This window comes from Quercus robur, chromosome 5 (genome assembly GCF_932294415.1).
Source record: "Quercus robur chromosome 5, dhQueRobu3.1, whole genome shotgun sequence".
In the NCBI taxonomy this organism is placed as follows: domain Eukaryota; kingdom Viridiplantae; phylum Streptophyta; class Magnoliopsida; order Fagales; family Fagaceae; genus Quercus; species Quercus robur.
Window position 1 is genome coordinate 74138705 of NC_065538.1, and position 14414 is coordinate 74153118.

Genomic DNA, 14414 nt, shown 5'->3' on the forward strand with positions numbered 1-14414 from the left:
AAACTTATGTACAATACCTTAGGTGCTGTTTCTTAGATTCCATTTTTAAGATTCTAACATGTGGCTACTTAATTTTAAAAATACACTTCTACCATGAAAAAAAAGCCACATGGTAGAATCTTAAGAGAGGAACTTAAGAAACAACACTTAAGTGTTGTACCTAAGTCTTGCTCATACTATATATTATCTGCCCTCGATTTTCATGTTGAACCCTGAAAATTCTAAAGATATTAAATTTTCACCATGGGACTGCGAAAACATTTTAATTGACGTTGCATAACCCATTCGGGCATCGGAGCCCTCAAAATACATTTTCAAGTCGAAATGACCAAAATGCTCCTAGTCAACCTTGGATTGACCGAAAGTCAAAATTGGTCACAATCACTCCAAAACCACTTTTTTCATATTTTTATGTCAAACCCGAGTTATTTGGAGATTTTTGTCACATTTGACCAAGTTTGATCCAAAGTTGACTTTTAGAGGCTCCAGGAACCCTAATTTTGATATGACCGTCAGAACGGGTTGAAACTAGTGCCATTGTGAAGATTATTTAATTTCATTTTCAATGACTATTCATTGGTTGAAATTGGAGTTAAAACGGTTGACATATCTTGAAAATTGTGCCAGGCATGTTAGCTCACTTCCTAAGACCATAACTTTTGATCCGACCATTGGAATTTCCTTTTCTTTAGTGTTATGGAAACTAGACATCTAGACCTTTCTAGGGACATCGAGGTCAGCTCAGTTGGAGTTTGAGAAGACATTCAAATATGCAACCAAATTTGAACCAGGAAAAAGTCAATTGCTAATGTCAGTATCAGCCCCGGCGCACCCTTTGGGATCGTCGATAGTTGAAAGGTCAAATTTTCAAGATAAATACCCTTTGGGATCGTCGATAGTTGAAAGGTCAAATTTTCAAGATAAATACCGCCTGACCCCCCAAGACCAAAAAAAAAAAGGAATTTGGGCAATTCTTGGAGCTGTTCTGTGCAGACTCTCTCTCTCTCTCTCTCTCTCTCTCCAAAAACACACAAAAACCTTTGATTCTTTGCTTTTTTCCAACAATCAAGAGGTAGTGTTCTTGTTCTCATCTTCCTCTCCTTGGTTTTAGAACCTTGGATTTGAGGTTTAAGGGTGTAGATGTAGCTTTTTAGCTACTATCTACACCTATTTAGTTTTCCTAGTATCTAACATGCTTTATAGCTTTTCCTAATATTTATCTTGCTTAATCTTACTTCCTAGCATGTTTTATTGCTTTCCTAGCATGTCTACTTGTTTTATAACATGTTTTATTTTTTTGACGATGTTGGCCTAGCCGTCTTGGGTTAGGATATGCCTTTTTTCTTGTTTGTGCTTAGATCTACATGTCTATGTGTGTGTGTGTGTGTTTTTTTTTCCATGTTTAAGTTTAGATCTACATGTTTGGATGTTGTGCCTAGTGTTTGGCTATGTCTTTATGTCTCTTGCCTATGCCTTTTTCTTGTGCGTTGGCTAGTGAGTAGGATATGGATCTAGATCTTGTAGTTTAGGACTATATCCATAAACCAAAGCCTACAACAAAGGGTTTGGATTATTGCCTCTATGCATGTTTATGCTTGTTTTGCCCTTGTCCATGCTTTTCCATGTGTTTTTGCTTTAGATTCATGCTCGTATGCTTAGATCTCATTTCTTGCATCCTTGCCATGTTTCTTGTTTGTTTTCCCTTTGTGGGTTTGTTGCTTGTATGTCTTTGGGCCATTTGCTTGTTTGGTTGCATGCATACCCTTTTGGTGGTTTGTTTGAATGCAACCATGTTTGTGAGAGTAAATCTTTATGATGTTGGTTTGCTTGCCGCTTACCTTTTTCTCCTTTACTAGCTTTGCATGTTAGGGTTTCTCTTGTTAGACTCTCTATTTGCCTTACAACATGTTTACCCTTCCCCTTTGTGTGATAACGTGCTTTGCTTCCTTTGTGTCCGTTTTGCTTCCTTTATGCCATCTTGTTTGGCTTTCTTTGTTTTGTTTGCATCCTTGCATCTTTGCCTACATGTTCATTCATGTATCTTTGTGTGCTTGTTTGTGTCATCAAGCTTAGTTCCTACATATAATCTCAGGCGGGTTCATACCTATATTTTGTACACGAGATCTCGAGTCCCTTTTAGAAACTTTGCTTAATAGCACACGAGTGTCGTTCATACTCCAATATAATGGAACTAAGGACCTCAATCCAAACCCACATTTGTCCTTCTAGGACAACTTTTCTTGCTTTTTTGTTTGATAACATGTTTGTTTGATAATATGCTTGTTTGTCGCTTTTGTGTGCTATTACATGCTTGTTTGCCCTTCTGGGTGCTTTCCTTCATTTGCACCTTTGTGTGCTTTCTTTTGTTTTCTTTTGTCTTTTTTGTGACTTGTTTGATGGCTTTGTGTTTCTTTTGTTGTTGCATGTACACGCTTGGAGCAAGGACACAACTTTCAATATGCAAGCAAGAAGAAGCAAGCCTAAAAAGGGCAATGTTTTGTAATTTAGGGGGCTTAGCCCCCTCCCCATGTGGTCATCTCTTTCTTTCTCTTAGCCTCTTCTTTAGGATCATGTATTAGGCTTTCTTTTCCTTATGTCTAGCTTTAAGCCACATTCATGAGGTATAGCAATGCCTGATTTACGTTTCCTATACCTTGTCAGGCCATACCCTATAGATGTAGGCATGTATCCTTTATCTTTCCTGTACCTTGCTTGGGTTGCGTTTCTTAGATATGGCAATGTCTAATTTACTTTTCCCATACCTTACTGGGCTATACCCTTGCAACGTTAATGATGTCTACTTTGCTTTTCTGCTTTGTGTGTTTGCATTGTGCATGATGTATGTGTGTGTGTGTGTGCGCGCGCTTGTTTATGGATGATTGTGCACTTTGTATGATGGATTCCCATGGTTAGAAGAGTAAATCTCTCATAATTGTGGGTGCTTTTGACCTTGTGGTGTGGGTATGCATTCAAGGCGACTGTTGTAGGTGCATATTCATGTCATATTGTATGCATGATCATCGTAGTATGATTGTCTCAATCCATGTCAGCTAGTGATATTGGTTTCTCCGTGTATGCGACATGCATCAACATGTTGATGCACACAATATACACAAGCGCAAAACCCTGCCGATGCGTTATAACGCACCAAATGCGAAACTCTAGCGGATTTTCATTGTGAAAATGGGGCACCTTTGTTTGCCGTATTCTCACAGCAAAAGCTTGGTGAGAATAGTGTTTTGTGTGCTATGATTCACTAAAGGCAAAATGCTGCCTGATTTTCGTCGTAGAAATTGGACAACAATTCCAAATATGCTAGCAAAGTATTGATCAAAATCACACCCCCTCCAAAATCAAACCTCAAAGCCCAATTCTCTTAAAGCCCCAAAAGCAAACGCCAATAGCTTGCTTTTAACTGCCAAAGTACAAAAATTAAGATTTTACCAAAAAAGAACTGTCTCCAGACAGGTGTTAAGGGGTGCCTAACACCTTCCCTGCATGTAACTAGACTTCCGAACTCAAGAATCAAGATTTTTTACCCTTCCATGTTAGATTAGGAAAAATGACATTTTTCTTAACCTAGGATCAATAATAAAATCAATTAGAGTCAAGGGACCAATCGCACCTTAGAAAAAACCTAATGATTGATGACGACTTCACTTACCTTTGGTAATAATAGGTTAAAATTGACTCATTTCAAGTCACACACTAGAGGTCTATCCTTTTTTACAGCACCCAAGCTCTTGAGCCATGCACTTTGGTGCGCCTATGAGCATCCCCACGATGGGTGGTCGACCGCCATAAGGCATCGACACCAACCAACATGTTTTCTTAAGCAATTTTGACAACTTTTTTGTCATCATAGTCCATAGAATCCATTTAGACCATAAAGGGGACCAATCTTCCAAGAATTTATAAACCTCATCAAAGTGTGTTAAAGTAAGTAGGAAAATAACATCGACATACATTTATACAATAAAACTAACAAAACAAGGAAATTAGAGAATGAAGTTTTATACCTCACCGCAATCACCTAACACATAAACTTCCCTGTGGTCAATGTAAAGGCAGAAGGTACAGAGCAGAAGGAAGAGCAGCACAAACAGCAGAAAACGGCATGTAGTTTAGTATAAGTTCTGTAAAACTACTTGTAGCTCAGTATATAGCATTAGTGGCTGAGTTAATTCTGATTAGTGGCCATGTGTACAGCTGTGATTAGTTCATTAGGAAGTTAGTTAGTTTTGGCTTAAATCCCCCAGGTTAGTTAGAGGATGTTAGCTACACATTGTATATATATCTAAATCACTAAACTTTCATTAGTGTTGATTATACAATTTTCCATTTCTTGGATTCTCTCAATTCTCTCTATAGAATCTGTTACTGTTTCAGTCAAAAGGGACATTGTTCCAGGATTTGTGTTCAAGTAAGGATTTGAATTACAAAAGATAAAATGGAGCCAAATCATATGTCGAAAGGTTGAAAAAGAGGAAAATAAGAACAAGACAAGGCAATCATATCAAGAGTTTAAAGAAGAAAAGATACCCAGTATTGAAACTTAAAACAGATGTATAGTTCTATGATATTGCCAATTTCTGCTCAATTAGAGAAGCCCAGAAAAACAAAAAAATGATTAGTTAAAAAAATTAAATGAGGAAAACTAAATGAAACTTTACCCAGTTTATTATAAACATTTGTACAAATAATATGTATACATTTAGAAATTTATCTCTTCTCTTAAACTTAAAAATTAGAATCTGAGTTTTGAGGAAAGGGGTTGAGCTTATTCCAAAAAGGTAATAATGTGGCCATAAAACTTATTAGGGACCTAGAAAAAGATATATATAGAGCTACTTTTGTCAAGAAAAAAAGAAATATACAAGAGAAGAAATCAGCTAACCAAAAAAAAAAAAAAAAAGAATAACTGACTTGTTGAAGATTATGTTAAAAAAAAAATCCAAAAGCAGAGACCAATTTTGATGGATGTAACACGGAGTCCACAAGCCTTAAGAAGCAGGCCAATACTACTGGCCATGTAACCATGTCCCCTTTCGCAACTCCAGTAACTACTCCACCTATCATCAACATGTACTTAAAAAAAAAAAAAAAAAAAAAAAAAAATTCCATTTTAGATATAGATGACTCTTAGATAAATAAACATAAACAAAACATAATGAGACTATTAGAGAACAAAACAAAACAAGCATTTTGTATCATTAACAACAACTATTGCCACAGAATATGGAAGAATAAAAGTGTTTGTTTGTTTAGACCCTTTTTTTTTTGGAAGATTTGTTTAGACCCTTTAAAAACAAATTAGTTTAACCTAATGAATTAGCCAAGTATTTACTTAGGTTAATTATGAGACAAATCCACTATGATAGAATTGAAGATTACAATAGATTTAAATCCTAAATCTAAAGCTACCTCATATAGAACTTACTAACACGACTACCTCTAACTCCACGAACTCTTCTATCTTGAGTTTGCTAAACACAAACTCCTTGTTTGTGACTTTGAGATCCCGCTCAAAGATTTCAGATCACTATCAGTAGTAGATCTTTATGTAGCAGCTTGTTTCCTCCAGTTCTTGATTGTAGATCTCATTCTGGTAGATGTTTGTTGAGTTAGAAGGTACAGAAACCTCACAAATCTCACGGTAGTAACTCACAAGACTTCCATGGGCTTTTAAAAAGTGATTAGGGTTTTCCTTTTATACCAGGCAGCGTTGCACTAAAACCCTAAACATATTCATAGGCTTTGAGCCTGATATAAAACCTGCAGAATACGATTTTCGATCGGTCGAACCTAACCTTCAATCGGTCAAGCTTCATAGAGGCTTGCTTCTTCTTTCTACAACATGACAGTTCTTGAAACTTGACTTGAACAAACTTAAGCAATGTCTAACACCTAATCTAGACATGTTTTTGTTCTTGGTTTGCCAACATACAAATATTTGGAAACTATACATTTAATACTAAATATTTAGAACCTAACAAAAATAGTGGGAACCTAAAACATTTCAGTAATGCATTAGGACCAATTCGACCAAGTCACCCTAAAGGGCCTAAACCCTTCTTTTATCTAACAAAAGAAACGAAAAGAACAGAATCTAGACATTATCCTAAAAATGCAAGGATTGGCCAAGCATGGCTGAGTATAGCTATTACCGTGGCAAGAAGCTAACTAAATCCAAACACATAAAAAAATAAATAAATAAAAATTCATTATAACCTATTAAATAACCAAGCAAAGGTAAAATATCCAAGTTCTAGAGAAATTATGAACCAAGAACAAAAATGTATATAAGAAAAAACCATTTGGGAACTTTCACAAACATTGATATGCTTATGCATTAAAAAAAAACATTTAAAGCTTAGAAAGAAATACAAAATATTTAGAATTGAAAACAGTATTTAAAAAGAAGGAAGAAAAATGATGGAATATGGATTATAGTTTTACCCGATGTTTGTGAAAATGAGGGTGAAGAGAAATATGGTGGAAAACTGTGAGAGAGTTGGCAATGAAATGGATCAGAATTTGGGTTCCACAATTCAATTGAATCCTGTCAATAAACATTTTATTGCAAGTTGTCAATAGCAAGTAACACTCCCAAGTGTTCTAAAATGGTCTATCTCAACCCAGTAATGATCCTTTCGGATATGGTAAACAATGATGTAAAATATATGGGGGATTTCCAATGTGTTGGTAGAATAGTCAAATTTTCTAGCATATACTCAACTACTTGATGAGGGACTTTTAAGTAAAAATGAGCTTGCCTTGAACTTTAGAGCTTGTTTGGAATGTGATGTAAGTTTCAGTTTATTTGAATTTTTAACTTCATTTTAGTACTATTTATAGGTCTCATTGCACTTTTTGATACTATTCATGAGTCTTATTATACTATTAAGCTAGCTTTTAACTCTTTTTTTTTTTTTTTTTTTTTTTTTTAATTTAAAAAAAAAGTTTTCAATTTCAGCTAATTAAGCTATTCCCAAATTGACATTTTTTTTTTTTTTTGGTATTTAGGAAGCTGGCATTGGCATATAATTGAGATAGACATGATAGTATGAGATTGATATTATAGAGTTTTGATTTGTTTCATGATGATTGCTATTTATTGTATGTTCTCTTATTCAACAACAAGAAACTTCTCCTCAATTGAAGTACTTAAAAGGCCATAATTAATAAGAATAAAATAGATAAATAAAATGTTGTGAAGATTAAAGGATAAGGTTTAAGGTTCAAGTGACTTAAAAATAAAGATCAAAGCCCAATACATGACCAAAATCTTTATGAGACAGGCCATTCACTACTATGTTGGATGGGAATATGTGATTATCCTCAAGCCCTAGTTAATAACCCAAACCTTGGTTGCTAAGAAAGCGTCTGGTGAATAATTTAATAGTTAAAAATTAAAATTTAAAAATTGAAATTCAGTTATTGCCTTTGGTACCTTAGGAAGCAAAAATCAAAATTTTTAATTCATAGAAAATCAAATTCAAATGAATTGAAAAAACTATTAATTCGCCCCTAACATGATTCAAGCATATCATTAGATTGGTTGAAAATTCCAACCCAGCTTACCAATCCACAAAAATCAACTAAAGACATTGGGTTGAGTTTGGTGGTCTTTGGTGGATTTATTGCACACCCCTGATGGAGACTTAGTAGAGGAAAAAAAAAAAAAAAAAACCCTAGTTCATTAAAGAACAAAATTTAGTTACAAAACCAGTTATAACTTAAGGTTACAAATTGCTCTAATAAACAAAGTGACATGTGTAAAAAGTGGCAGTTGCACTGCGCATAATTACTTAAGTAAAAAATGGCATGTGTATGTAGGGGTGTTCATCAAACCTCACAAATCGCAAAAATCGCATCAAAACTGCCCGCAAAATGGCATAACTGCACCGCACCGCACAGCAAGTAATAGTGCACCGCATCACATGGTGCAGTTTGCGATTTTATAATAAGAAAACCACATCACATTGCACCGCATCCTCTCTATATATTAATATATTTATTTATTTTTAATATTTAATATATTATTAATAGTTCAATAGCCCTAGTTTTCAAAAAAATAAAAAATAATAGTTTGATAACCCTATTAAGTGTTAACTAAGAAAGCTAGCCCAAAAAACAATTAGCTCAATAGTTTAAAACTTGGCCCAAAATAAAGGGAAAATTTAGTTTTAGGGCTGGGTTGGAAAATCCCAAAATTTGAAAAATATACCAATTTCAAGCCGTTCAAACCGTATCTTATACACCGCATTGCACATATGTCCCTAAAAATGAGGTGTGGTGTGGTTATGATTTTAGCTGAACTCTAAATTGCACTACATATGTGACCGCAAAAATAAAGTACAATGTAGTTATGGTATTAGGTAAATTGCATCGCAAAGTGCCATTAATTAGGACTTGTTGTTTTAACTTAATCATGTGCAGCACATGCCATTTTTTGCACATTCCACTTTGTCCTTCAACAAAACTCTGCGTTTTGTTGCCTCACCAAAAACCCGTATCTCGTTCACTGGTTTTCATTTTCAAAACCCCTCACTCTCTCAGCTGCCTCCACCTCCTCCAACCAAACACAATCTCCGGCGGCTACAGCATCAACGGCGATCAATCTCCGGACTCATTTCGATGGCCAGATTGTAACTCCAACGTTGACTACGGTACCACTTTTACTCTCTAGCTTCTGCTTCGTTTGGTTGCCAGCCACGATTTTCATTTTATTACTTTCTTATCGAAACCGCTTAAGAAATTTAGATAAACTGAAACTGTATCATATCTCTTTCTTTGCAATCCAAATAGCTTCTCCGCTATTTTTGTTTTATACTTTTTTTTTTTTGGGTATGGGAATTTTGTCGAACACTTAGTAGACACTCACATTGTCATTGGTAAAGAGCTGTATACTGCTTCTTAATGCTCAAGTTTAGCAGAAAAATATAATTTTTAGTTCCCTAATTAACACCAAATGATAACATTTTGTAATTCCAATCAGTTTGCCTTAAAACACAGTATTTGAAAATGTGAATATAACTTGGGCACACACTTTATAGCTTTTGAGTTTGTGGATCTTTATGAATTCATGTTTTTAAGCCCGAGCAAAGCAGGATGGCTGCAATAGGTTGATGGCCCGCGTAAAATTTAGTCACTTTTCATGAATGAATCTATATAAATTCCTGTAGTTTTGGGACTAAGGCTTTGTTGTTATCTGTTTGTCAAGGTTTAAAGATGTGTGTTTTCTACCAAGGTTTGAGGAAACTAATATTTGGAGTGTATATGAACAGGGAAAATTTGTGTCTCTTTTGCCTTAATTTATATAAAATAAAATTCGGGGGAGAGTATGGCGGCGTCGATGTCCAGAAGGCTTTTACGTTCCTTTGGTTCCTTATATACGTTCGGCCGCTGTGATTCTCCAAGTATTACGTGTCAATCGTTTCATGGTTCTCATGGTAAGGGGTATTTGTATCTAATTTTTTTTTCATTGGAGATCAATAATTATTGCTCTAGAGTGCAAACTTGGTTGCTTTTGTGACTTTTCTAAATCTTTATTTATCTTGCTTATAACAGATTTGTCCACATTGGGATATTCAGGTCTTTTCAAGGTACATTCTCATTATATTTTCTTCCCTCCATTTCTAAAGTATGATTTTTTTAAAGGGATGTCAAAAGATATACTATTAGAATTTTTAAGGAAATTTATAGAACAATCATTTTCAGTAAACCAACTTGTTTGCTCTCTATACATTTGGAGTTTCAGTTACAAGCCTATATTGTATGTATTATTGTAGGGCGGGCCATCTGTCCTTGCTAATCGATGGCTGTCAACTTCCATTCTAACTCCTGATTCAGGGGAAGGAGCATTTCCCACAGATTTATTATCCACCAAGCCTATGGTAACAGCAGAACGTAGTATAGGTATGGGAAAAAACTAAAAACATTTCATCATGAATTTACAATTATCATGTTGTTTGGGTGAAGTATAGTAGTTGTTGAGAATGTGTGTGTGTGCCTGTGTGCTCACCTTTGTATAGGTATGGGGAAAAAGTAAAAACATTTAATGCTTAAATTTACAGGTATCTTGCTGCTTGGGAGAAATATAATAGTTATTGAGAGTGTGTGTGTGTGTGTGCGCACGCGCGCGCGCGCGTGAATGCTCACCTTTAATAAATATACTAATAACTATGTTCTCTTTGGAAGTTCCAGAGATTGTTGAAATTGACTTTATGTTTTATAGATCAACCTTATTGTTTTTCTTGGTAGGTATATTTTTTATCAATCTTATGTGACAGTTTAGCAAATGTTTCATATTTATATACTTCTTATTCATTTTCAATTTTGACTTCTTTCTCTCATTTTTCTATTTTCCTAAATTTTATCCTGTTGCCTATGATGAAATTTGCAGAGTAATTTAACTGTTGCTACTATTTTCAAACTTTGTATATATAATGATGTAAAGTATTGTGGTGAAGGACTTTGTCAGGACTTGATAATTCCAGTGACAAATTTTCACAATGAAGACAAGGGCTTCATGGTTTTAGCTGGTGATGTTTTTGATGTGCCTATTAGAAAGGATATTGTGCATCGTGTTGTACTATGGCAGCTTGCAAAACGACAACAGGTAGTTATTGATCAGTATTTTTAAGTTTTGGTGCCTAAAGCATATGTGGCTATAATGCCAATAATGGTATTAATATCCTATAATTAATAATTTAATACACTTATGTATAGTGCTGGGAGTGTGGCTGCAATCTGTCACTTCCAATTAGTAGCTCATTTTTTGAAGTGTCATAGGTTCTTTCATTTTGCTAGGATTAGGATGGTGAGGGAGGGCAAATCTGTTCTTAATTGATATCAAGCCTTTGGGTTCTTGCATTAAAGGAAGTTTACTGATCATTTTGTTTTGTTTCTGCATGGCTACCTGTCATTTTTTATTTAGAATGTTCAGGTCCATTAAAGTTTTTTCAACCTTCATATTATATATGGTTAGTCTGCCTAAATAGCCAAAAAGGGAAAATAAAAGGGTTATTAATTCTCTAATGTGACTCTTGGGGATGTATTAGATTTGGATGTCTGTAAGACTTATTGCTGATTGAGTGGTCTGCAGGGAACACATTCTACAAAAACCATTAGTGAGGTTAGTGGCACTGGGAAAAAGCCATGGCGACAGAAGGGTACTGGTCGAGCAAGGCATGGAACATTGCGTGGGCCCCAGGTAATTACTCTTCTTATGTATTTTAAGGTTCTCAGTGTTGCTCTAACATTAAGATGCTTGGTTGACTTTAATCAATGGAATGTGTTATAGTTTAGGGGCGGTTGTGTTATGCATGGCCCTAAGCCAAGAAGTCATGCTATCAAGCTTAACAAGAAGGTTCGGCGTCTAGGCCTGAAGATTGCTTTGACAGCTCGTGCAGCTGAAGGAAAGGCAAGTCTCTCTCCCCCATATTTTCCATTTGTGGTTTACACTGATTAGGGTTGTTGAGAATTTATTCATGCAATATGATGTAATGCAAAATTTCTTTTATTGTTATTTTAGGGGAGTTCTTCTGAGCCTTTTTTTTTTTTGCATTTTCATCATCATTGTTGTGAATGTACAACCAAGAAGCCTTATATTGCTCTATTTGGGTTTCTCGGGATGTCCCCTGTTTAACTAAATTAGCATATCATGATTATTCTAGAATATCAATCATGAATTCTTCTTTGCACCTATGAACACTCTTTTTGTATTCTAATTTAGTTGGCTATAGTGCCTGCTATCACATTTTTTTACATTTGCTTTCATGTATTGAACACTGATTTTTTCTCCTATCTGATTTATGAAACTTAACTAGAGAAAGTTGGTCAAATGTACAGCTTTTGGTTTTTGATGATTTGGAGGTTCCTAACCATAAAACAAAGAATATTGTGAACTATGTCACGCAAATGGAGAACGCAAAAAAACTTCTTCTGGTGGATGGTGACTCCATAAATGAAAAGCTGAAGTTGGCCACACAAAATCTACATTATGTCAATGTACTGCCATCTATTGTAAGTTGTTTCTTCTGATCCTTGCTGTTTATCAGTTGGAAGCAAATTAATTAATTTGTAGGTCTAAGTCAAGATAAGGTCAAACGTGTTCCTAGAAGTAATAGGATTCATTTTCTTTGGCCAATGAAATCAGGATTACAACAGGTTGATGAAAATTCTCAGATTCCCAGAAATGTTAGATTATCATCCTCCCCATATGGGGTGGTCAGTGTGGTTTGGGGATTCAATTCACCCTGGGTTCATGAGTAAATTTGCAAAAAAAGAAAGAGTATCATACATGAAAAATCATACTACTTGTATCTGAATTTTATATCCTCATGACTCTAGATCTCTCTCTCTCTCTCTCTCAAATAATTGACTGAATGGTTTTTGGTATTAAACAGTTTCTTAAAAAAACCAAAAATTTCACTGTGTTCATCATTAGCAAAGGGATTGAGATCAAGTGCAATACCTAGGGTATTATTGCACTTGATGCAATTGCTTTTAATGGCTGAGATTGATAGTTGAAAAAAATAACTTTCAATCTCAACCATTGATTAAAAAAAGTTAAAAACTTTATGAAAAGTAAAAATTAAAAAAAATTTGTGAGACAAATGAGGTGAATTGCACCCAGGGTATGGCACCGGATCCTAATCCAACTTGCATATCACAGCTGACACTTGTTGGTCATGTTTTGCAGGGCTTGAATGTCTATAGTATCCTGCTCCATGACACTTTGGTGATGTCCCGTAATGCTGTAAACAAAATTGTTGAGAGGATGCACACTCCAATTAACCGTTAAAGCATCATCCATTCCATAAATTCTACTCCAATTTTAGCTGAGAATAGGTATCAAATCTCTTTGTAGAAGAAAAAGGAAAAGCCCAAACAATAATTGTATGCTTTTTCCTGCCCAAATATGCAGATGCATGTCTGGACATGTTGATTTATTTTTATTTTTATTTATTTTGTTTTGATCTTTTATCTTTAACTATAATCCTTTTTGTTGAATTTTGGCTAGTTTCAATTAGAATGGCCGGGAAACGTGGTTTCTATACAGTGGCTAGTTACTTTCTTCTTGATGTGCAACTAACTCACATTACAAAGAATTTGGTGTGCTGAAGTTCTTAAGGTTCAGTGTATCCTGTGCTTTTTGAAACATATCCAATTAGTATTGACAATTACTAGACAATGGTCGTCTTTTACAATGGCTGATAAAACCTAAGGCTTTTTTTTTCTTTTATCATGATGTTATGTTTTAGACTTTTAGGTCAGTTTATATGATAAATAAATGTTAATAGCTTTGTCATCAGCCTTCAGTGTGAGAAAACATTGTTTTGATGTCACACCTACACCGCGTGGTGAATGATTTCATATTCAAACTTGTCTGAAATGGTCTTTTAAGTCTGAACGGTTTGAAATACGAGGTGGGTATCCTGTGTTTTTGGATGCATGCAGCCAGACACTCATGGCCTGTGGGGCCCACGTCCTGTGAGTTCGTTGCATTCAATGAAAACACATCCCTTTTTCCAGAAATACCTTTGTAATTTTCTGTGGCCATAGGTGATATGGTATCTCTGACTTTTGGAAATTCGACAGTATTCCATTTAAATTCAATAAGTTATGCGGTACAAAACTTTTGCACAATATTGAGTTGGTATTTGGTGATTTGTGTATAATATGAATATAGCATGCATGTGGCGGACTATGTAAGAGTAATGTTTCATTAATCATTAATCATAAATAAATTTGTGATTGGTATATTCAATAATAGGTCTGGCTATACAAAACTTTTTATAACTCTTTGCAGAATATCGAGTTGGTATATTGTCATTTGTGTATTATGAAAATAGTGTAAGAGGTGGATTATGTAAGAGAGGTGTTTCATTAATCATAAATTTGCAATCTCAAGTTAAAAAAGAAAAAGAAAAAGAAAAATTGTATATGTAGAGAGAGAGAGAGAGAGAGAGAGAGGTACCTTCTGATATCTCCCCTTAAAGGAATCAAGCACTTCGGCAATAGGTCCACCATTATTTATATTTATTTATTGAGTTGGCTTTGGAAAATAATATTAGATCATCAATAAAGATTCAAGAAAACCTCAGGCCCATTCAAAAGGCTTAGAGTATAGTCCACTACATCTCACCAGTCCACACCTCTTCGTCATGAAAGCTCCAAGGAACTCCACGCACAAAATAAACTAGTGGAAAGCAAGTCTCCTTGTCTAATCCCCTAAAATAAATGAAAAGACTGTAGTTTACTCCCATTGAACAAGAGACAAGATGAGGAAGTAGGAATTCAGCTCGGAATGAGAGTAACAATTTCATGGAAAAAAAAAAAAAAATCCAAAATGCATTATGACCATTCCCACCAAAACTTGACTTTTGTTGTGTTTAGACTAGGGC

General features: G+C 34.9%; 1 protein-coding gene across 2 annotated transcripts in view; it reads left to right on the forward strand.

Moving 5' to 3' along the window:
• The window catches only part of LOC126727029 (uncharacterized), a 26093-nt gene extending 13009 nt beyond the window's left edge, over window positions 1-13084 (forward strand). The window contains exons 1-9 of one of the 2 annotated variants that reach the window (XM_050432487.1): window positions 8472-8672; window positions 9291-9455; window positions 9574-9608; window positions 9795-9921; window positions 10476-10624; window positions 11111-11218; window positions 11309-11428; window positions 11857-12030; window positions 12710-13084. In XM_050432487.1, the coding sequence (XP_050288444.1) occupies window positions 9347-9455; window positions 9574-9608; window positions 9795-9921; window positions 10476-10624; window positions 11111-11218; window positions 11309-11428; window positions 11857-12030; window positions 12710-12811 (924 nt within the window). In that variant the 5' untranslated portion in view covers window positions 8472-8672; window positions 9291-9346 and the 3' untranslated portion in view covers window positions 12812-13084. Of the gene's footprint in view, window positions 1-8471; window positions 8673-9290; window positions 9456-9573; window positions 9609-9794; window positions 9922-10475; window positions 10625-11110; window positions 11219-11308; window positions 11429-11856; window positions 12031-12709 lie in introns of those variants that run through there. The other variant, XM_050432488.1, reaches the window with a different exon arrangement.
• Window positions 13085-14414: the final 1330 nt, after the last annotated feature.